General features: G+C 50.9%; 1 protein-coding gene across 1 annotated transcript in view; it reads left to right on the top strand.

Moving 5' to 3' along the window:
- The window catches only part of Mad1l1 (mitotic arrest deficient 1 like 1), a 304513-nt gene that overhangs the window by 172725 nt on the left and 108089 nt on the right, over positions 1 to 23699 (top strand). The window contains exons 12-13 of the mRNA XM_051205386.1: positions 188 to 328; positions 10128 to 10184. Of these exons, the coding sequence (XP_051061343.1) occupies positions 188 to 328; positions 10128 to 10184 (198 nt within the window). The remainder of the gene's footprint in view (positions 1 to 187; positions 329 to 10127; positions 10185 to 23699) is intronic.

Raw genomic sequence — 23699 nt, 5'->3', positions numbered from 1 at the left:
GTCTGGAACTTTGTGTGCCTGGGTCTCTGTTGCAGGCTCTTTGGAGTTGTGCACTGGCAGATGGAACCAGGGCACAGTCCTGAGCCTGTTGAGTACCATGTGCAGGAACTCTGAGATTCCCACCTCTGTATTCCCCCAAGCCACCTCACACACTGTCCCCGCCTGACCTGACTGTCTTTGTCCTCAGGAGCGAGATGGCATGCGTGCCATCCTGGGATCCTACGACAGTGAGCTGACCCAGGCAGAGTACTCGGCCCAGCTGACACAGCGCATGTGGGAGGCCGAGGATATGGTTCAGAAGGTGCATGCCCACAGCTCAGAGATGGAGGTAGGTGGGCGCCATGGGTGAGTGGGGACCGTGTTGGGGAGTGGGGCGCGCACGCGCTCAGCCATGGAGATTATTTTGATACCTGCTGTACTTTACTTCTTATGTGACACTTGGAAGTCAGAGGATTCCAGGCAGCAGAAATGGGTGTCAAGGGGATTCAGGGTGAGGCAAAGCCTCTGCTAGCTTGAATTGTTGTCGTTTGCCTTGAGGACGATCTATGCCATGTAGCCATGTGATCCCCATGGTAGTCTGCTTCCTCTTGCTACATGTTCCTATGTAGGGGATGGCACACTGTCTTCCAAGCAGTCTGTGGCTTCTTGTCTCTCCCTGTCACCTCCTACAGTGTCATGAGTCCTCTGAAGTCTCATTCTGATTTAGTGAGGACAGAGAAAATGTCCCCTTTCAAAGAAGAGAATAACTCCTTGACCCCTGTAGGCTGCTAGATACTGGGAACCAGTGTGAACCTCATCTGGCCTCTTCTTGACAGGCCTGTGCCAATGCAGGACTTCTACCTGCTAAATGCTGGTGCTCCCTGGGATGTGGCTTCCCTGAAAACCATCCCAGATGCAGGGGAAGCACCTGCTTGCTCTCCCTTCAACAAGGGGTCAGGGTTGCTCAGCTCTCAGGAGAAGCTGAATGACCTTACAAGACAAGGCACATCCTGCCTGTCAAGAGAACCACACAGCTGTGCCCCCAGGGGCTGCCTGTGCCTGCTCTGCACCCACTTTTCAGTCGTATCTCTGAGCTTGACTCTGGCTGGGACCGTAGAAGCAAGGCTATCATTGCCTACTTTTTAATGACAAGAAGGCTGATACCTAGAAGGCCCAGGACTGAGCCCAAGCCAGCCGCCAGGTGCATGTGGACAAAGCTCTGTCTGCCCTGACGTGAAGCAAGGCCTTTGTCACAGCTGTGGCCCACCAGCTCTTTGAGTGTTGATACTCACACCTATTGGGCTGGACCTTGATCTGGGTGTGATGTAAACACAGACAGAGGTGCCACTGGGCCGGTCATTCTGTGCAGGCAGCTTGGCCCTCATTTGCTCAGCCAGTGCTCTGGTTGTCTACCTGGAGAAGTGTCCAAAGCAACAGCCAGTGTGATGATGGGACCACATGCACTTCCCAGAGAGTACTGGAATCCACACTGAGCAGGACCCCTTCCTAGGGCTGCAGAGCCTTTGGTGGTGGTGGTGGTGTGGGTGGGTGGATAGGTGTTTAATAGACAACTGTGAACTGACCTGGTTGTACAGGCTGCAGTCCAAGCTACTTAGGAAGCCGAGGCAGGAGAACCATAAGTTCCATGCCAGTCTAGGCTATAGAATGAATTTAAGGCCATCTTGGGCAATTTAATGTCTGCCTTAAGTCAAAAAAAAAAAAAAAAAAAAAAAAAAAAGTGGAGGATATAGCTTAGGTAGGGGCTGGGGTGTGGCTCAGTGGTAGAGTACCTGCGTAGTATCCCCCAGTGAGGGGTTGGAGTGTGACTCAGTGGTAGAGCACCTGCTAACTTTCATGAGTTCCTGCATTAAATTTCTAGTACTGCAAAAGCAAGCAAACAAATAAATATTTAAAGGAAACTCATGATAACCACCAAGTGAAATAGTATTTTAGGTTTTGAGGTATGAAATTGTGGGTCCCTGTGAAGAGCAGTCAGAAGCTCCCAACATTGTTGTAACACTTCTGGGACACTGAGGATGCACCTTTAAACTTACAGCTGAGAGGATGGCTGCAGGCCTCACAGTGGGAAGCTTGGAGGGTGACCAGAGTGGAAGCTGCCCAGCTTTAGCTCTGGGAATGACTTACGGCAAGGCTGTGCTGTGCCGGGGAGGAGGCCATGGTCCAGGCTGCCTTCATGTTCTTTTGGCCTGTGAGGTTCTTATCAGGTACACTGGACCTGTGTTGTCCTTGCCTGGAGGAGCAGTCCTCACTGACATTCCTGGCAGAATGACCCTAACCCCATGAGTGGTGGAGCCCCATGTGGGTCCTATGTTGATCCCCCACCCCACCTCCCAACCCTCTGCACATTTGTCCCCATGACTCACAGGTGGCCAGCAGCCAGAGTGCGACCCCCCGGGTCTGCTGTGAGCTGCTGCATCCCAGCCCTCATCTGAAAGGTTAACTCAGGCTCCAGCGAGCTGTACCATCATCAATGTGTGTTAATAGCCGTTTTATTACAGCACATTTAGCTCCATGAGCAATGCTAACGAGGAGAGATTTGCGGGTCTGCTCTCTGACACCTTGCAGTGCCCCTGGTATTTTCTTGCTGAGAGGTCCCGTCTGTGCTGCCCATATGCATTTCACATAGGTTGTTAGGAGCATGATAGTTTGGGCACAGCCAGCATTGTGTGTTTTGTATCAGGTGATCAGTGCTGTTGGGATTCATCTCCAGATTCAGCTCCAGCAGATGAGGGCTTCCTGTCGGTCAGTATCTTGCCATCGCTCTGCTCATGAGGTGTGTGTCAGGGACCCCCTCTCTGTCTCTGAAGGATGTAAAGATGGCAAGTTCTTTGTTGTACAGCCAGTGGATGGAGAGCTTGGGGGCTTAGCTGGCTTTAAGCAATGTCTTTTTACTATTTTCAGTCATGGTTGCTGTGAGTGTTCATGTGGTTAGTCCAGGTGGGGGATGGGGGAGGTTGAGAAGCCCCCCCCCACATGCACCTTCAAGATCCCTTTCATAGCTAGCCCTCCTGTGCATGAGCCTCCTGAAGCAGGCTGGTCCTCCGTGACTTTCCTTCTCTGGCCCTAGGTGTGTTGGTATCATGGCTGTGGTGAGATAGGATCCAGTGGACAGAGCCCTGAGTGGCTTTTCTGTTCAGCCTGCGGCTCTCTAGATATGTTTTGAACTGGTGGGTGTGTCACCGTTCATTGCAGTCTAGAGTGGCCATGTGTTCAGATTTGTGTCTCATCGTCACAGGAGTCACCAAGAGACACTTGTACCCAGTCAGTAATGGGCTTTCCTGTCGACACTAGAGTCCTCTTTCTCATACATTGGGACCCTGGAGGAGCATAAGGCATGGTTGCCCCAACCCTTTGGAGGTGGAGTAGTGTCTGGATTTAGCATAGTCTAAAGGAGTTAGCCTGCCTGGAGGTCTGAATTCACTGGCGTGGGGAACAGTTCACCTTCTGCTTCCACCAGGTGGCAGCAGACAGGCTCACTGCTTTCTGGGCCTAGCCACTCTGGCTGAAGGGGGCTAGGGCAGGTGCTGGAAAGGATGGCCAGGAGGAGGGAATGACTGGGACCTGGGCATATCCTTGGTAAGGCTTGACCAGAGGCAAGGACTAGAGTCCCACAGTTGGGTGGCCTGCTGTGGAGGGAGCTGGCCTTGGAGCTTGGACTTAGGAGGGTACACCTTCCCCAACTATTTCTCCTCCCCATTCTGTTTCCTGTCCTATGGAGTCCTGTGTATAGTTGGGTGCTCTATGAGTCCCCGTCTAGTGAAAAGGGAGATGGGCAAATGGCCTTACTTAGGCACAGAAGGCAAGATATCCTTAGACCCAGAGGAGCGGGGGGTGGGGTCGTATATGTGGGGGGAGCTGCCTCTGGAGGGGCTGTTCCCTGAGTCAGAAGCTTTGGGAATTGAGGGTGACTTGTGAGGATGACTGGTTAGAAAAGTCCCCCTGGCTGCAGTGAGCCAGGAGGCTGTTCCCACAGCAGCTATGGAGCTGTTTACAGCCACACCCTGGCCATCGTTGGCACCTGGTCTATTCTGAAGATCCATGGTCTAGGTCTATCATCACCTCCAGCCCTGAGCTTTCTATGAGAGCATACTCCTGGGCTAGGGCAGCCATGGAGCCACAGCTTGGTTATATCACACCCAGGGGGTCCAGTGGGTACACCTTGACCATCTTAGGCCACTCTGTTGTTCATGGTAGCATACATCACCTGCCACTCATGCGTGCCCTGACTTGTAGGCACATCCTGCAGCCTGCACAGTCTTATTCAGGGTCTCTCCAGACTCCTGGGGATAGGGCTCAGTGTCTTTTTGGCAGTTGGAGAGATTGAAGTGTGAGGTGGAGGGTGGTCCAAACCAAACCTTCCTGTTTCTTGTTCTCCCCATCCCATGAGCATGTTGATATCCCAGGTGGGTACATCCTAGAGACCTTACTCACTGTACAGGTCTGAGAGCTATACCCATAGCAAGATTATCACTGCCTGGGTGCCGAATGCCTGGAGAATGGCAGAGATTGGGGGACAGGGGCATCAACTTGAGGCAGATGTATTCAGCTCATTGTAGGGTAGCCCAGCCTGTATTCCCAGGCCAAGGGGTGGGTCCCTGGTCTTGCTGCAGGTGGTAGAACTACAGCTATGGAGGGTGGCTTTCCATTGCCTTACTGCACAGCCAAATTCATATAACAGAAGCTGGCAAATGGCTCATGCATGGAGAGCTTTAAAAGTCCTGTCAGGAGTTTATTAGCTGAAGCTGCTTGTATTGACACGGTAAAAAGTTACATAACGTCATGGAACTCCTTCCTTAAAGGTCCCTTAGTGCCTGGCAGCTGTGCAAGCATGGCTCAAGTCTACAATGTAAGTAGTTTTTTCCAGGGAAGATGTGCAGTGGGGCATGGAAAGCAAGCCTTTACATTGCCTGTGCTGTGCAGACATGAGTTGTCAGAAGGTGGAGAGGTGCAAGGGAACACCCCAGTGTGGGGTCTGACTGCACATCCACCGTCAAGGGCCAGGCATGCTCTTCCCTGTTTCATGGACAAGAGGGAGGGCTCCAGGGAGCAGGAAGAGTACCACTAGCTGTGTGATGATTCACGGTGTCCTCGTGGGTGCGTGGTGCTGCCTCCCCTCTTCCCCTGCCTCTTATCCCTTCACTATTTTCTTTCTGCTTTCGTCCCTAGTCTTCCCCTCTGTTCCTCTTTTTTGTTTTCTGTGTGTTTGTCAGTTGTGTGTGCACGAGTTCCCATGTGCATGTGTGGATACACATGCCAGGACTCATGCGTTTGGAGGTCAGCTCAACGTTGGAGCCTTCCCCTTGCCATGAGCTGGAGCTCAGATTTGGCCAGTGAGCCCATGTGATCTTTCTGTCCCCATCTCCCCACACTGTGATTTCAGATGAATATTGCCAAACTTGGCATTTTCTGTGGGTACTGGGGATCCGAACTCAGGTTTTCATTTGTGTGAGGCAAGCACTTTCCCCCTGAGCTATCTCCCAGACCCTCTGTTCTCTCTTTTCCATCCGATGGCTTTTCTCTGCCTCTTTTCCTTCACCCACACTCACCCAAGCTCCTGTTTTCTCTGCTGTCAACAGGCTCTTCTATGGATTCCTGTGTACTGGGTGAAGCCATCCATGCTTGTCCAGGGGTTGGGAGTGTTTGTTACCAGTTTTGTTCATGGGAGGCCAGATGTTCCAGCCCCAGGGCTGGCCAAGGGTAGGTGGGCAGCTACTGCAGCCCTCCTCTCAGCACAGCCTTGGCCTGGGTTAATGTCCTTCAGCAGTTCCAGCACAGGGCATGCTTTGATTCTAGCAAGATCATTTCAGCAAAACAAACTAGAAACGTAGAGCTGGGAGACTCCCAGTAGCCTGTCTCTGGCGGGGCTGCTGCCATTTTGCCCGGATTTTATTTATTCCATTTAATAAAGCAGCTGTGGAGGTTGGAAGCAGATGTCACGAGTCCTCTGTCGACGGAGCCATAAATACAAGTGTGTGGCACTTGGATGCCACGCGTCACCTGAGTTGTGTTTCCAGCGTATTTAATTAAAACAGATCACAGTGCTGCTAGCTACATGGAGACTTCCTCACAAACACACTGGCATGCTGCTTCCTGACAGAGAAGTGGATGCAGGAGGCTGAAGGGAGTAACAAGACGAACCCAGGGCCTTACATGTGCCAGGGAATCACTCTGACACTGAGCCGTAGCCCCAGCTCACTGGCCCCATTGCCTAAATGAAGGACAGAGACTCTTAAGAGCTGAGATCAGATGTTCAGATCAGCCTTTGTGGAGGTCACATAGATGATGGGCGGCCATTGGGATCCCAGCCATATGCCAGAAGATTGATTGTCCACCTCCGCAGTTCCCAGATCTGAGTTCTGTGAGCACCCCTGCAGGCTTTGTGGGAACACTTGTAGGCCAGGACCTCTGTCGGGATTGGATCCAGTGTGTATGGGCTGGAGTCTGGGAATCTCCTATTTCTAGTTGAGTGCCTAGGATTGGTAGGGAGTGGTCTCTGTGGAGTCACTAAACCTGAATAGAGTGTGATGGCATAGGCTGGGGACATTTGTCTCCTCCATTCCAGCAGAGCTCACTCTTGCCCTCAGGGCTCCCACCCCCATAGCTCATGCCACAGTCTGCAGCTTTGAATGCCCGAGCATGCTGTCTGTCTGTTCAGTGGCTGGTTGCTCTGCAGGCCCCAGAAGTAGAAGGTTCTGTCTGCTAGCCACATAGGATGGATAGGCTCCTGCATCCATGTCTACATCTCACTCCAAGGGAAAGCCTAGCCCTTGAGTCTTGTCCTCTTTAGTGTTAACTCTGTCCTTGGGTGGACCCTGCCTGTTTGGGTCCATGTGGGGCTGATGCTTTCCTCTCAGTTTTCCCCCAGCCAGTCCATGCCACAGTGTTGCAGAAGGTAACACCAGCTCCCTTCAGGTCTTAGGATGGCCTGTCCCTGCCTGCACCTACTGCAGGCTTTCCTGAATCCCCCCAAGCTGTCTGTGTGCCTGCAGGGGTGCTAGATCATCAGGCCGCCACTTCTCACTTCAGGATAAAAATAGCCCTGCTGAGGCTTCTGTGCAGGATGGACTGTCACAGGTGGCGCATGTCCAGGGCTTATGTCTGAACACATGCAGTCCCCAGGGCCTGGCTGGGGACCATGGCCAGCAAGCACTGTCATTGCTGCTACAGTGCTAAGAAGCATGTGCTAGCCCACCTGCCACCTTGGCCACACCTGAGGCTAACCACAGCTGTGCTATCCTGGTGCTATTGTCCGCCTCTCTAGAGCCTGGCCAGAGGCTGCTGTTGCCCTGTTCAAACTGGGACTGCCCCTGTACCAGTCTGTCAGCCAGTCTTCCCTGTATATAGCTTCAAAGCCAGGCTTTGCCCCCTTTGTGGCAGTAGTATCTGGGGGCAGGGTTGGTAGCTGGTGCTGTGTGAGCAGAGGAATGATAGGCAAACTGCCTGCATTAGCCACTGGCCCAGATGTGTGGGCCAGCTGTGGGCAGATGAGGAACAGCTGGTGGGCTGAGGTGCCTTGCTGCTGCCTTCCTGTATATAGGCTGTCTGCCTCTCTTTGCAAGTCTCAGGAGAAAGCAAGAGCATATGGGCCTTGATGTCACTGCAAAGAGTAAGACACTTACTGTGATGCCACCACAAGGAGATACTTTCTCAATCTAGATGCCAACATCATGAGCCCCAGGCTTTCCATCCCCCACTGTTGGGCATTGTACCTCATTCTCCATCCTCAGCTTTGTGGTGTGTCTTCTGGCCAGGCCAGGTCCAGGCCATCACCTCTACAGTCTTCCTTTTGTGGTTGAGGGAGCATTTGCCAGAGGCTCTGTGCTTAGGCTGCAGACAGGACTCTACCCTTCTGAGAACTGTCATGATGATCACGACTGCCATCCTATTTGCACTAAGGTGGCCTCCAGCAAACATGACCTGGGGCCTGCTTTCTGGATGTGGATGTGATGACTGAACTCTCAACAGCAGTCTCCTTCTATAACAGTGCTATGGTTTACTCTGTTGTTCTCCCGGGTGGTGTGCTCTGAAGGCTCCCATAGCCAGTCATGCTTGGCTGATCCAAGAGACAAGACCCTTGCTAGGGGAGCCATGTCGTGTGCATAGTGTTTGATTCTGGTCAACTGTCTCACCAAGCGTGACTGTCTGGAGTGAATGTTTTCTAGTAGTCACTTGGGCAACTTTCTGGTACTCTCCTGATGCAGGAATGGGAGGGAGTTGCTGGTGGAGCTGCAGTGACCATCTCCTCCTCTGTCTACAGACGTGGTGGTCATACAAGGCAGATTCCAATAGGAGAGGGATGGGGGGAGAGAGACAGAGACAGAGACAGGGTCTCTTGTTCATACTGTGTCCACCAGGCAAGCTGGCCTGGGATTACAGATGCACGCTACTGTGTTTGCTTTTACACGGGGATCTGAACTCAGATTCTCACAGTTATGTGGCAAGCGCTTTATCCGCTGAGCCTTTCCCTCCCTCAGCCTGGGTGTGTCTTTTCAGTCCTTTGAGCACATACGTGGGGAAGGTTATGCAGACATGCAACCCTAAAGGGAAACCAGATCACCTAAGTTGCTTCAGTTTTGCTGCCACTGTCACCGTCACCAAGATTTGCTGAATTCCCGTCCCTTTCCCTTCAGCGCCCCAGCACTTCCTGGGTTCTGCCAGCCCTGTCTTTGCAGAGTGGTGTTTCGCTGTTGGTCCTGATTTGCATTTGGCTAATTGCTAACCATGTTAATTACCTTTCTGTGTGTTTGCCGCCTGTGTGCGTTTCCTTTTTGGGAGATGTCTGTTTGCCTCTTTGCCCGCTCCGCTGTCACACTGTTTATTTTTTTTCCTCAACGCTTTGTAGCAGATCCGTGTGTGTCCTTGAGGCCACTGAGGTGCAGGGGATATCAGTCTCTGTCCTCCATCCCCCTACTCATAAAGCAGTGAGGATGGTATGTTTTGGAGCAGAGGGAAAAGATTGTGTGCCCTGGTGATGGACACGTAGGCCTTGAAGTTCTTCCAGTTTTGAGAGTCATAGGTTAGACATGGTTTCAAGTCCTGCCTTGCTCACTGACCACTGACCACTCATTGAATTATATGTGCTGTTGGGCTTCTGGAACCATTTTTCCTAAGAAAAGCTCTTCTGAGGGAGGGCATGGTGAGTCAGGAGAACATTCGTAGGCACTGAGTTGCCTTGGTGTCTGCAGGGTGCTTGGCCTGTGACAGTCCCCAGAGGAAGAGGGCCAGCCTCACAGTAGACAGAGCATAGGAAGGAGTCCCCTTGCCTGTTGCAGAGCTGAAAATGGGGTAGTTCTGCTGCTCTGGGCTGGGCCATGTCCTTCCAGCTCAGTGAGGGTGACCACATCCTTGCTGTGTAAGTGATTGGCTCACTGGTGGTGGACATTTATAGATGCCTCACAGCAGCTACCTGTGCTTGGTATGAATTTTTACAAGCATCTTGGCATTATTGCCTGCCAGGGAGGGTCTGTGGAAAGAGATGTGTTTGGTCAGTGAGGCATATGTGCTTTTCTAGTGGGTGGCAATGTTGTGTTGTGAGTCCAAGTGGATGGAGTCCGTGGCATCCTGGAGCCAAAGTCTGTGCTCTCTGACCCTTGGTCTCTTTCAGCCTTGTACTGTGGCCTCCAGCAGGGCAGCCTCCAGTAGCCCACTCCATTCACCAGGTTGCTGAAGCCGAGGTCGGGAAGCCTCAGGGAGGCAATCCTCTGGGTGTGGAGCCCTGGTGTGGGGCTCAGAGACTCTTGTCAGGAGAAGCTGCTGTTGCTGCTCAAGTGTAGCATGCCTTCCTTCTCTGGGGACAGCAGGCCAGGTGTCTGTGGTTGGGGGTTTTCCCTGCCCCTTCCCAACCTGCCTAGCAGTGACTATGCTGGGAGGGTCACCACCTCAGTTAATGCTTCCAGAGTAGGAGACTGCAGGAGGCAGCTGGCTGACTTCCTCCTCGGCCCACCTTCATATATGGCTACACAGCAGGGATTGCTGTGGACTTGGAATGTCCCACTACCCAGGGCCTGACTAGGGTGGTAATGTGGCCCTGGTAGACTCAATATGGAGTGGAGGCTGAGGTGGGCCCTTCACCCCAAGGCTGGCAGACATCTCTCCTCAACCCTGACCCTCTTGGTCTTATCTTGTAGGCTCAGCTGTCTCAGGCCCTGGAGGAGCTTGGGGTTCAGAAACAGAGAGCCGACACGGTGAGTACTGAGATGGGGATCACTTGGTGCTGGGTGGTGAAGGGCAGCCTGACAGTAGGCCACCTGCAGTCCTGGATCCATGCACAAGGGATCCCTGCCTTTCTCTGCCAGGACTTGGCCTACAGGCACATCCTCCTGCGTGGCCATGGTGCGTCTCCGATATTAGAAACTGCAGAGTGGAAGGAGCAGAGGTGGAAACTGAGTCTTGTTGTCCACCCCCATGTGATACCAAGCTGTGAGCCAGCAGGAGTCGGGAGCCATTTGGGAGTCTATGGCTAAGGGCTCAGCCCTGCCAGGTCAGCCTAAGCAACATAGGCCTGCAGGCATCAAGGGTGTGTGTTAGGTAACGCAGGTGGGGTTTGCCTGTGGAACTCAGTCTGAGCTAGAAATCATAAATGGAGTTGGCTTGTGGGGACTCGGAGGGTTCTGGGTCAGGGTTGAGATTCTGATCTGGGGGTGAGAGAGACCAGTGGTGGAATAGAGAACCAGGGAAGGTTGTGCAAGGCTGGGTGTGCCCACTGCCCACTCACGAAGTGCTGCAGACACAATGTGCTGTTCATCATGGGAATCAGACTGTGACAAAGCAGGGGCGAAGCAGCAGAGTGCCAGTTAGCTGGTAGCTGGCAGTTAAGACAGCACTGGGGAGGGTAAGGTGCCTGGGGCTGTGGTCAGAGGTGGCGGGCCAGAGGGAGTACGGAGGGGGTGGTCCTATAGATTGCAGAGTGGAGGAGGGTCTATGGACTGCGGAGTGTGGTGTCTGTCAGTGGGTGTGGTGGCTTTCTTTAACTTTGGGAGGTTGTTAGGGGTGGTATAACCTGGTTCTACCCAGGCAGTGTTGGTTGTAGGCTGGCTGGTGTAGTAGCCCTCTTGTTACCACACGTGGCCTCTTGGGCTTTATGCCTGTGATCCAAGTGCTCCAGCCTGCTTTAGCAGTAGCCTGTTTGCTGTTGCCGTGGGGTAAGTCATGTGTGGGGGCGTAGAGTTTTTGTGAGCTGAGCATCAGTCTGCACAGCCTGGGGAGACCCTGATGTTCTGTGCATCAACATGCGTGGCTTCCTCGGTGTTGACCTGAATTGGAATGTACCCTGGGGCCTTGTTTTCATAATGTACATGAGGCCAAGAAGAATTAGAAATGAGTTGTGCTAAGCACATGCCAGGCCCAGGGTTCTATGGCTAAGCAGCTTGCTGTCACCCAGGGTCCACTTGGCACAGGAGCGTGGCTGCCTGGGTCTGCCCCGTGCTTCCTGTGTCACTTTGGAGGAACTCTGAGCCCTGTGTCCATTTTGGGGCAGTGTCCTTAATACTAGGTTTCTCCTGGAAGAAGTCTGTCTCACAGACTTCCATATCTTGGTGCAGGGATGTGCGGTGCACTAAGTGGCATAGTGTTGAAGTCCCGATGGTCCTCTCATCTTGTGTCCCCCATTGAAACTCCTAGGACCCGTGAAGCACTAGTGCCTGGACCCCCATAGAGACTGACTTAGAATCCCAGGGCCTCTGGCAGGGTGTGTTGCTCTGGTCTCAGTGAGTTTGGCCCTTTTGCCTGACTCATTTTTCTTTTTAATGTGTGTTTGTATGTGCGTTGTGTATGTGTGTGTGAGAGAGGGAGGAAGGATGCATCTTGGCATGTAGTAGTTAGAGGATGTAGGCCCTTGCTTTCCACCTCGTTTGAGATAAGTGTTTCATTATCACTGTATGCCCAGCTAGCTGTCTATGAGCGTCTGCACCCCCATCTCTTCATAGGAGAACTAGGATTATACACACTTGCTACCACCTCCAGCCTCATTTGGAGATCAAACTCAGGTCATCTGGCTTGTATAGTGAATGCTTTTCTCCCTGGTCTATCTCTGCAGCCCCAGCCATGCCTTCTTGCTCATCCCTGGTTGTAGGGGAGTTGGCAATAGTGGTTGTGCTGGAGAGTTTCGTGTCAGCTTGACACAAGCTAGAGTCATTAGAAGGGAGCCTCAATTGAGAAAATGCAGCTGTAAGATCTAACTGTAAGGCATTTTCAATCAGTGGAGGAGGGCCCAGACCACTGTGAGTTGTGCCATTCTTGGGCTGCTGGTCCTGGGTTCTATAAGAAGGCTGACTGAGCAAGCCATGATGAGCAAGCCAGTAAGCTGCACCCTCCATGGCCTCTTCATCATCTCCTGCCTCCAGATTCCTGCCTTTTTTGATGATGGACTGTTAAATGGAAGTGTGAGTGCAATAAACCCTTTCCTCCCCAAGTTGCCATTGGTCGTGTTTCATCATAGCAATAGTAACCCTGGCTAAGACAATGGCCAATGCAAGCTTGTAGTGAAACATGGCTGTCTTTGACCCTTGAGAGAGGGGCAAGTGTCACAGACTCTACCACCCTTCCAATGCTGTCAAACAGGAAGCTGGCCCCTGAGGCAGGTTTTCTTAATGTTTGTTGAGAGTTGGAGCCATAGTTGTCTCTACAGCCCAGTTTCTGATCTCTGCCTCTGATTGCCTAATCTCAGGTCATTTCATGTTGTTTATTTCACTTCTCTTCTCCTTCCCGTTTAGGAGGAAAATAAGAAGTGGCAGGGCCTGGGGACCCGAGGCACAGCTGGTCACATAGTGTCTGTCTCAGCCTCCAGCCTCCCCACATGTGCTGCAGGGTTCAGGGGCATCTTTGCCAGCTCTGTTTGCCCTACCCTGGCCTCAGGGAAGGCCTTGAGGAGCAGGGACCTTGGGCCTGGCAGACCCATGTTTATGTCCCAACTATCCTTGACCCCTGAGGCTTGGCTGGCCCCAGATACCTCACTGTCTCCTGGCCACACTGAGTTTGGTGAGGAGAGATTCTCTCAGACCTGCATATGAGTAACGGCATTCTGTGGAACAGGGTCTAGCCCCACCACACAGCGGGAATCTTGTTGAGTTTGGGGTTATTTTAAGTAGCCATGTGTAGTAGCAGTGATCCCTATGTTGGGTCATTCTCTGTCCCTCTGGAAGCTCTCACCACCCCTCTTCCTGCCCTCACAGCTGCATTCACTGCTGACAGCATTTCTTTCCTCCATTTTATTTATTACTTATTTTGTTTCTTTTGTCTATAAGTACATATTTGAGTATACATGTGCACATCTGAATGTACATGTGTGTCCACGCATATGGAGATCAGATGATACTCTTGGGTATCTCTCATTGGCCTGGAACATTGCTGGCACCTAGGCTAGGCTAGCTGGTCCATGAGCCTCCAGGGATCTGACTCGCCACCTCCCATCTTACCATCGATGGGATTGTCAGCATGAGCCACCTTACCCACCACTGCTGGCTTTTTATGTGGGTCATGAGGGTCAGAATTAAGGTCCTCATTGCCTATGAGGCAAGTGTCTCATGATGGAACCATCATCTCAGCCCTGTTTTTGGTGTATTGAATAGGGGTCTCACTCTGCAGCCTAGGCCACTGGCCTCAAACTCGAGATTCTCAGGCCTCAGCCTCCAGAGTGCTCAGATTAGAGGCACACCCACCACAACTGCCCTCTTTTCTAGGCTTAAACTTGCATTTCCAGTCCACCCCCCCCCCCCCGTGTTGTGACTCCTGTTCCCTCTATTGTGGCTTCCAAGAAGTGCAGTTGATATCATTCAGTGTCCTTATGCCTATAGGTGAGAGGTGCCTAGCAGGGTTTCCCAGGGAACTGTGGTGAGGCCAGCCTCAAGGCCCATTTCTAGCATCCTGTTTACCTTCAGCCTATGGTAGCCTCCTCCCCTCCCATCAGCTGTGCAAGAGCTCCTAGTCTACCCTCTTCTGGTTGTTCCTACCCACCTCTCTCTCTCCTGAGGTTACAGGAAGGTACCTTCCAGGTGCCTGCTGCTTGCCATCTCCTCACGCGTTAGGATCTCTCTTCATGGAGAAGAGCCAGAGACAAAATAGCAGGTGCACCCTGAGCTGGCAGTGAGGCCAGGAGGGCAGTGGGCTGCTCAGCATGCCTCCGAGCCCCTGTCTTCCTGTGGCTGAGATGCTGTGGAGGAGGACCATCTGAGTGAGTACCTCCTGGCCCTGGGAAGGAAGCTCCTGTGACCTGTACGTGCAGGAACCACACAGGCGTCCAGCATCATCAGGGCCAGCCCGTGTATTTGCTTGATCCCTGTACCTTCCAGCCCCTTGTCTCCTGGAATGTGACTCCAGGCTTGTTCACAAATAGTAAAAGGAGAGCTGTGCCATATTGAGCTAATCGCTAATGGCAGGACAAAGGCAGCTTGACTTTGTGTTATTAATTAGTAACCTCACACTAATTAGTGAGCATGAGTGTGGTTCGTGCTTCCTCTTTAAATGCAATTAATACCACAAGGAGCAACGTCCCGGGCCAGGCTTGCGTCTTTAGAATACCTCACCCTAATTAGATCTGGCCAGTAGTGGCTAGAGAAATGAGGTTTTTGATTACAACCATAAAAAGCCTCCAATATTTTATAGACTTCGGGGAGCTAGAAATGTGGATTTATTTTCTGTCTTAACAGGCATCTCCCCCTACTTCTCCACCCCATCCAGTGTAATTAAGCAGTCATTTCTCCTGATTACCATTTTCCCCTAATGGTTTCTCCTTGCCCTCTGTGTCTTGCTCCCAATGGAGCTTGTGGGTAGGAGGGGCCTCTGCCACCAGAAAGGCTGTGGGAGAATCGGTCTGGAGCTTCCACTCACCGCTAGCTCGCTCGCTTGCTCTTCTTTGTACCATCTTGTCTCTCCATACTTCTGCATATAATGTCCCTCTCTGTGGCCAGCCAGAAAGGAGCACTTGTCACAGGTGAATTCTCTCACAGGCAGGGGCTAGGTGTGCTGAACCGACAGCACTTGGGAAAGTGCCAGCCTAGGCAGGCACGAGACCCTGGGCTCCATCCCTGGCAGGCACTGCATGGTATGCTTTGGGACATGCACACAATTCTGGGACTCTGCAGGTGAAAAGATGATTAGAAGTTCAGTGTCATCCTCAGCTCTGTCATAAGCTCAAGGCCAGCCTGGGCTACATGAGACCCGATCATAAAGAAATGAGGCTCTGTGTATGTATAGTGTGAGGCTGGAGAGGTGGCTCAGTGGTTAAGGGCACTTGTTGCTCTTACAGAGGACTTTGGATTCGGTTCCTAGCACACACATGGTGGCTCACTACCATCCAAAACTCCAGTTCCAGGGGAATCCAATGTCCTCTTCTGGTCTCCACAGGCATTGGATATATTTACCACTCACATGCATACATGTAAGGCAAAATATTCATACATAAAATGAAAGTAACTAAATCTTTGTTGTTGTTTTGAGACAGGGTCTCTCTATGTAGCCTTGGCTGTCCTGGGAACTAGGCAGGCTGAATGGCCAGTTCACTTACTGCCACACTGTGGTGTCTGTCGTTGTTGGAACAGGCTTTTTATGACCAGGGACATGTCATGAGAAGATCTGTGTACATGACTCCACAGTTGAACCCTCTTGAGGTGCTCTACAGAGCTGAGGGTACACCCTCAAGCTTAAGAGAGTTCAGCTTAAGACCCCTGTCTTCCTTTACCAAGAAGCATCACCTGAGGTACTTCCCTGGTTCCCAGTGAGCCTAGAACTGGGCTGAACAGTAGGCTCCATTCAGAATTCCCATTGTCATCTCAGAGTTACCTTTTGGAGACCTGAGACATCTGCCCAGAGTGGGCTTTAGAGAGCTGGCAGCAGCCTGAGAGCCCTCCAGAGCCCTAGTCCTGGCATCATCACCACCATCTGTATACTTGGCCCAGATGGAGACTGCTATGTATCAAGCATTGAATGATGAGACTGTGCAAGCATAGGTATACAGATGAGCATGCTCACACTGTGCCCAGCAGCGGCTTCATTAATTAGAACTGCTGGCCCGAAAGGCAGGGTGCCGAGCGCTTGCTCTGGTTATTACTTTGTAGAATTAAGTATGGCTCCCAGGATCAAACCACAAACCACTCAAACCACAACACATGATCTCTATGGAGAGTTGTGCCTTGCTGGGGAGGCAGCCCCGAGCATCTTTTGAATTAAATCTCACTGATGTTTCAGGGCAGAGAAGAAAGCTGGTGGAGCCTATAGATAGAGATGCAGGGCAGGGCTCAGGGCTGGGCTGCACAGAGCCAGTGGGTGTCTGTGCCTAGTGTGGGCAGCTTTCTTGGAAGAGCATCCCTGGTTCTGCTGTAGGTTGGGCTTGTGCCTTCCTGAGCTGCCAGAGAGTGTTGTCTTGAAGTGTTGGGACCCCTCACATTGGGTGGGGTTGTTCTGCCACCCACCTCTTTGCTGCTGTCTGTAGCAGACAGCCTCCTGCAATCCCCAGGGATGTTCATCTCAATCACATGTGAGACTTCAGCTCTCTGAACAGAGTCAGAATCTGCTTCTATGGGAGCCACTACCATGAGTCATCTCCAGCCAGACTAGTCAGGAAGTTCCAATACCAGGAATGATGGAAGTGGCTGATATTTGTTCTCTGCCTTTTGTTCTTAATTGGCAAGCACACTCCCAACTGAGCTGCATCCCTGGACCCTCTTTGCCCCATTTTCAAGCTATGCTTTTTACTGTATAGTTCTCCATGTATTCTGCACACTTGACCACTGTCTGACCTCTGCTTCAGCAATGCTGTAGCTTCTGTGTATACTGTTCTCCAGTGCCCTTTGACATACAGAAATGTGACATTGTGATGAGGCCCTTGCTATTTATTGACATAGCTTAGAGAACTTTGCTAGATCCAAAGCTGGGAAATTCAGTCCTCCACTCTCACCCATCATCTTTCATTCCTTCTTTTCCTGCCTGTAAATTTTCCTTCCAGCCACTTTGGTCTCACATTTCAGTTCTGATCTACTTTGGTTTTTTTGTTTTGTTTTGTTTTGTTTTGTTTTTTAAATATGTCATGAGTTAGGTCTCCAGCCTCACTCCCCTGACAACTTGTTTCAGTCCTGTCCCCTGCAGAGACACTTCTCTCCTCACTGATGACCAGCTGGTCATGCCAGTTTGTGTTCAATGCTGGACTTGGTTCTAGTTCAGCCTGTGGGTTCTTTATGCCACTGCCTAAGTTGTTGTCCTTAGTGTCCTTGCTCTTAGGTTGATGTGAACCCTCTGACTTTGTGCCCCCACCCCTGAAATGTAATTCAATCTTGATGGTCAACCTCACAGGATGTAGAATCACCCAGGAGACAAACCTCAGTGTACATTTGGCGGAGTTTCTAGGTTGGGTTAACTCTGGTAAGAAGAGCATCCAAATGTGGGCAGCATCATCCTCTAGACTGGGATCCTGAATAAGGAGAAAGCGAGCTGAGCACCAGCATCCATCTTTCTCTGCTTCCTGACTGTGGATGCCATGTGACCAGCCGCCTCACGCTCCTGCCGCTGTGCCTTCTCCACTGCAGTGAACTGTACCCTCAGACTGTGAGCAGAACAAACCTTCCTTCTTTAAATATTTTGTTGCAGAAATGAGAAAAATAACCACTATACCCCATAAAGGTCTGCATAAGCAAAACAAAAACAAAGCAACCAAATCCAGTTTTGCAAGAAAGACATTTGGAATTCTAGAGTTTTTTTCTTTTCTTTTCTTTTCTTTTCTTTTTTTTTTTTTTTTTGTTTTTTTTGGGGTGGGTTTTGTTTGTTTGTTTGGTTGGTTTTTTTTGTAGGTTTTGTTTGTTTGTTTTTTACTGTGCTGGGGAATCTAACCCAGTTCTGAGCACACACTCCATCCCTGAGCCATACCTCCAGCCAACCAGTTTTGGTAGAGTTGCATTGATTTTGTAGATCACTTTGAAGGTTTGGCCCAGCCCCGGTCCCTAGGACACCTGACTCCTGGGCACTTCTGAAACTGGAGGCCTACTTCGCCTGCACTGAGGCTTCCTGTAGGACAGCCCCAGGCTGGCTGAAGTTAGACTCCCAAGAATCGCACAGACAGTGTTCGCCCTGCTTCTTGCCGCTTCCTGCTGTTCCCTCTTGACTTCTTTCAGACCTGACCTGGCCCACACAGAGACCCAAGAGCATTCTTTTATCCAGCAATTAGAGCAGGTGCCCTGTTGGTGTCCCTTCTTCACACTGAAGAATCAGAGATTGCAGAAAATGTCCTGAGCATAAGAGTTATCCAGGAAAATGTTGCCCTGCTGGGCTTCAGCAGACCTCAGAGCCCTGAGGTTGCCTGCGTTTATTTTCATTCAGCCTTTGCCCAGCTCTGCCTATCAGAGCCCAGATGAGGAACAGGGTAGGGAAGAGCAGAACCTGTTGGGGTTTCAACATCATATCCTGTCTCTGGTCAAAAGGAGGAGTGCAGTGTGTCCTTGTACCTGTGATGAGGTGTGACCGCATAAAGTGTAAGGATGCTTTGATAGCAGAAGCAGGTGCTGGGTTCTACCCTGGACATTTCTAAGAGTGCATTTTGTATTTTTGAGACATGATTACATGAACCAAGGCTAGCCTCAAACTCACTATGTAGCTGATACTAGCCCTCCTTCCAATACCTCCCAAGTACTGGGATTATAGCATGTACCACTATTCCCCACTTACACCTGTGTTTTTAGTGCCTGCTACCTGAGTAGGCAGCATAGGTACATGGGGCAGGATAGAGGAGGTAACGGGGGTCTTCCTGCAGGTGTTGCATTAGGACCAGCATTTGGGAGTTTGGTCTAGTAGATGTGTTGGTCTCACTGATTCACTGTTTACTTTCTTTCTGTAGCAGCCTATGGTGGGGCTGTTAGGATGGAAGAAGACAGAGACCCAGAAAAGTCTATGTCATTTACTCAGGTCAGTGGTAGGCTGGGTCCTTCTCGTACCCTGCCCTGATTTAGAGGGAATCTTGCCCCCACCTTAGGGACAGGTGTGTCCTTCATTATACCCCCTGACAGGCCTAGAACACCCTCCAGCCAGGCCTGGGACACCCAGCCAGGCCTTAGACACCCTTCCTGCTAGTAGTCCTGTAGCCTAGATGGTATGCAATAGGGAACACAGCATTCAGCATAGGAGCCTGGAGGTGGAGGGCCTAGTTTGGAAGAGCAGTCATTCTCAACATTTACCTATAGCTCACAGACTTGAGTGAATATTTGCTGCTGAGGACCCACAGAGTCTTGATGGGCAGCAGGCAGCATCCCCATTATACACAAGCTTAGCCAGCTGAGAGATGCATGGTAGCTGTCTCCAGAGCCTGGCATCCAGCCACACCTGAGTACAGAGAATGTCAGGAGCACCACCTGCCCTGCCAGGAAAGGTGCCAAAGGGGAGAATACCCACATGCCCACTGGTCTTGGAGAATGGGGTGGGCAGTACCAGTCTCTCTAGGACATTCAGTTTGATCGAAACAGGAGACAGGGCAGTGGCAGGTGGTAAAGCAACCCCCACCCAACATGCACAGGGCTCCTCTTCACCTCATCCCCCCACCCACTTGGCAGGCATGTGCATTGGGGCCCACTGTTCAGCTGCAGATGAGCCCTCCAAAAAGCACTTTGTGTGTGAAATCCTTTTAGCAGGATGAGTTTGGAATCTGGCCCATGGTTTGAGGCATTTGGCAGGGTCCCTTAAGACGCAATCCAATTAGTCCCATGTTTTCTTGTTTTTATAACTGACTCTAGACCCAGGTTTTCCTCAGTGAAGTAGAAAATAGGTACAGGCTGCAACATTCATGCACAACCACATTTCTCTTCCCTTCATCCCATGTCTACCAATCCCAGACATGAGTCAGCTCCCATTGGCTGGAAGGGAGCAGATAGATGCCCACAAAAGGGAGGACAGGACTTGCTTCATGATGCCAGGGACCTGGGGCCAGAAACTAGGTGGTGGCAGATTGTCATGACACCATAGGACAAATGTGTGATAGGATGGCTGTGGGGACATTGGGCTTATATGGTAGAGACAGGATATGAATGTGTGGGTGTATACAGACTAAAAGTGGTAGGGGGGAAGGTCTTGGGCAAGGGATAGGGATAGAGCACCTGCCTAGAATCCCCCAGTGAGGGGCTGGGGTGTGGCTCAGTGATAGAGCACCTGCCTAGAATCCCCCAGTGAGGGGCTGGGGTGTGGCTCAGGGTAGAGCACCTGCCTAGAATCCCCCAGTGAGGGGCTGAGGTGTGGCTCAGTGTAAAGAACCTGCTTAGAATCCCCCAGTGAGGGGCTGGGTTGTGGCTCAGTGATAAAGCACTAGGCTCTATCCTCAATGCTGCAAATGATAAACATGAAGCCCACTTGGCATGCTGCTCCTAAAGGAGGTGGCATCCTTGTGCTTGAATAGCTAGGTTTGAGGTGGCTCTAGGTCAGAATCTCATCATGGCTTATTGTGCCAACCATAGTCTTATGCTGTGAGTCAGGAAAGGAGTGGCCAAGGTGAAAGTCAGCCCTAAGCAGTGGGGCATGTGGGCCAGCATCATGTTGAGCCAGCCGTCAGGTAGTGGCTAGGAACCTGGTGCTGGTTCAGTAGGGAAAGAGAATTGTTCCTGGGAGAGGGGGGATGTTGAGCATAAGCCTGAGGCTGCAGATTCAAATGAGAAGAACCATGTTTGCTCTGAATGCTGTGATGTGAGCCAGTGCTTCCCACTCCTTCACTGCAGACCATGCAGAAGTAACAGGAATCAAAACAAAACGGCAAACTTGTGTTTTGGCAAAGCAGAAGTAGAGCAGAACCAAGCCACACTCAGCAGGGCCCTGGCCCCTGGTGGAGGATCAGCATTGGTGAGGATTGCATAAAGCTGTTTGCCAGGGAAAGGTGGGGCAGATTTGGGAAAGGACCCTGGGAAGGGGAGGATCAGGTGATCTGCTTGCTGGTGAGGCACTTCCTGCCAGGTGGTCCTAAGCTTCCAGCTGTGACAGTGGCTTTACCTGCACAGAGCAGAACTCCTGTGCTGTCCTGGTACACGGGACTACAGTGGGCACTGGGATCCCTGTTCATGTGGCTAGATGCAAGTCATGCTTGCTGTGAGCATGGCTATTGGCTCTCAATGGAGCAAGCAGTGGCTCTAATTGTACCTGCAGTGAGACTGTGAGGTTGGCTCACAGCCAGGCAAGATGCCTGTTGTCCCCTCCATGCCACCTCAGGTATGGAGCTGGATCTGATAGATCAAAGGAAGGAGGCTAGGGAGCAGGGTAGAGAAATCCACAGCCAAAGCAGTTTGTCAGGAAGTAGAGTTTAGCTATATGCTGGATCCTGGGACATGAGTAGGCCCACAACAGCAATGTCGGGGCTGAATGAGGAAATGCAGCTGGTCTGGAGGAAGGCAGGGAATCACAGAGTACTGACAGGGAGAGCCATGGCAGAGTCGGAACAGCATTGGCTGGGGGAGCCGTGTCTGTCCACATGGAAGATACAGCTCATATGGGCAGACAGAACATAGTACCCTGGGTACCAGGTATGCTGATGCAACTCATATGGACAATTAGAATGTGTAATACATGAACACCCATAGTATTACCATGAGAACAAGGTAATGCAGGATACAGATATTTAGAAAGAAGCACCGAGACAGAAGAGTACAGCAAAGATGAAGGAATGAAGCAAGGGTTGTGCATCATTGCCAGGAAGATGTGGGACAGATGGGAAGATGCCCTGGAAAGTTACCGTGAAGGGGTAGAAGCATATTTAGCTGTGTTTTGGGACTTACCAGAGCATTAGGGCTGATAGGATCCCTCTGTCTAATAGAGAGATCATGTGTGATTGGTTTTGAGGTGTGGGTTACAAGAACAAAAAGACTAAGAAGGCCCACAGCCTACATGTTTGTGCGTCTGTAAGCAAGAGATTTTTTTAAAAAGCTCATGGTAGATTTCTGATGGTCTGATGTGTGGGGAGGTGATGGAGGAGGCCTGTCCAGAGAGATGTGATGAACTACCACCATTGTGAGCAGAACTGAAGAGGAAGAACTCGACTATTACCTTTACCTTTCTGGGGTCCCAGAGATGGGTACTACCGCCCACACTGGGGAAAGAAGTCTGAAGTATACTATATCAGTGCTGAGCCACCATACAGACCAAGTCACAAGGCTTTATCTGGGAATCTGGCCCAACAGGTGAACAGGTAGCAATAATTGTCACCAACTGTGTACATTTACCAAGCGAGGAGGGTGATAGACATATGTAACTAGTCAGACAGTTAATGGGACATGCTCTTGTTATGGTCCAGGACAGGAAAGAATGGATGCAGCAGAGAGCAGCAGCACTTAACAGCATAAATGCTGAATATCAAGACACATGAAAGGAAACACACTCACAAGACAGAAGACAGAAAGCACAGGAGCCTAATGCCATAGAAATCAATACAGATAGCAAGATATAAATGGGCTAAACTCTGCTACTAAAAGGAAAAGACTTTCTGGTGAGTTCTACACAGAACCAAAGAAATTGGGACAGGTGGCTGCCAAGGCCACTTGGCATTTGTAAGCATCTGAGCAGGCATCAGCTATTCATGCCTCATCTGAATTCAAGCCGTAAAACGTTGCAGGAAGCAGGCAGATGTGCCTCTCAGTACTGAAGGTGTGCAAGGACATTTGTACTGCACTCTGTAGGGAGTATGGAAGTACACAAAGAGGCAACTGTTTCCATGATAGCAGTGTGCCCATGTGTGTCTAATCAGTCCCTCCAAAGCTAGAGAGCTTACTATTGAGAAGGACTGACTATTTATAAGGCCAGCAACATTGCACAAACCTGATGACCTGAGTTTGATCTCTAGGACTAATACAGTGGAAGGAGAGAATGGATCCCTGCAAGTTGTCCTGTGAACTGCATGTGCATGCATGTATATACACATGTATGTATATGTGTGTGCATGTATGCACGTGTGTGTGCACCCACACACACACATGCCCACCTCTTTCTGTAGCATCATGCACCTTGCAGTCTTCCAACAATAAGAAACAGGAAATACTTTCAGCACAGCCAGTTTCAGGAACCATTATATCAGAGTCTCAAAACTGTGAGAGCTGTCATAGCATATAAGCCATGTTAGGGTATGGAGGCACGATGTGGGGCTCTCTGGAAGTAAGTGCCGCATTGCTTGAGCCTCTCCATGGAGGAACTGCACCATGAATGGCAGTGTCAGTGTGTTAGGTACAAAACTAGGCAGCTTGTTAAGATGACACCATCCTTAAGATAGCTAGCTCATCTAGTGAAGTGCTTGTTGTGCTGGCATGAAGACATGAGACGAAGTCCCCTGAACTCATACAAAAATATGGACTTGTAACCCCAGCACTGGGGAGATGGAGACAGGTGGATCCCTGGAATTCCTTGACCAGCTTGCCTAAGATAAATTGTCAAGTTCTAGGTTCAGTGAGAGACCCTGTGTCCAAAATCAAGCTGAGGAGTCCTGAGGAATGACACTTGACATTTGACCTCTGACCTCAATACATGTGTGTATGCATATACACAGAGAGACACATAGTTTGTACTGTCCCTTTATCTGGCTTGTGGTTCTGGAGTCTGGAAAGCCTGATGTCAGGAGGCCAGTCTGACAGGAAACGGGATGGGTGTGGGGTCTAAGCTGGGGTGCAGGCACTGACTGTGACCTGTCCCTAAGGGGGTTTCTGTTCTCTTTGAAGACTGCTGGCCCTGTGTCCTTAGGCCTAGTGCACAGCTGTTTGAAGGGATGG

This window comes from Phodopus roborovskii, unplaced genomic scaffold, assembly GCF_943737965.1.
Source record: "Phodopus roborovskii unplaced genomic scaffold, PHOROB, whole genome shotgun sequence".
In the NCBI taxonomy this organism is placed as follows: Eukaryota; Metazoa; Chordata; class Mammalia; order Rodentia; family Cricetidae; genus Phodopus; species Phodopus roborovskii.
This window is presented reverse-complemented; position numbering and strand designations above follow the sequence as displayed.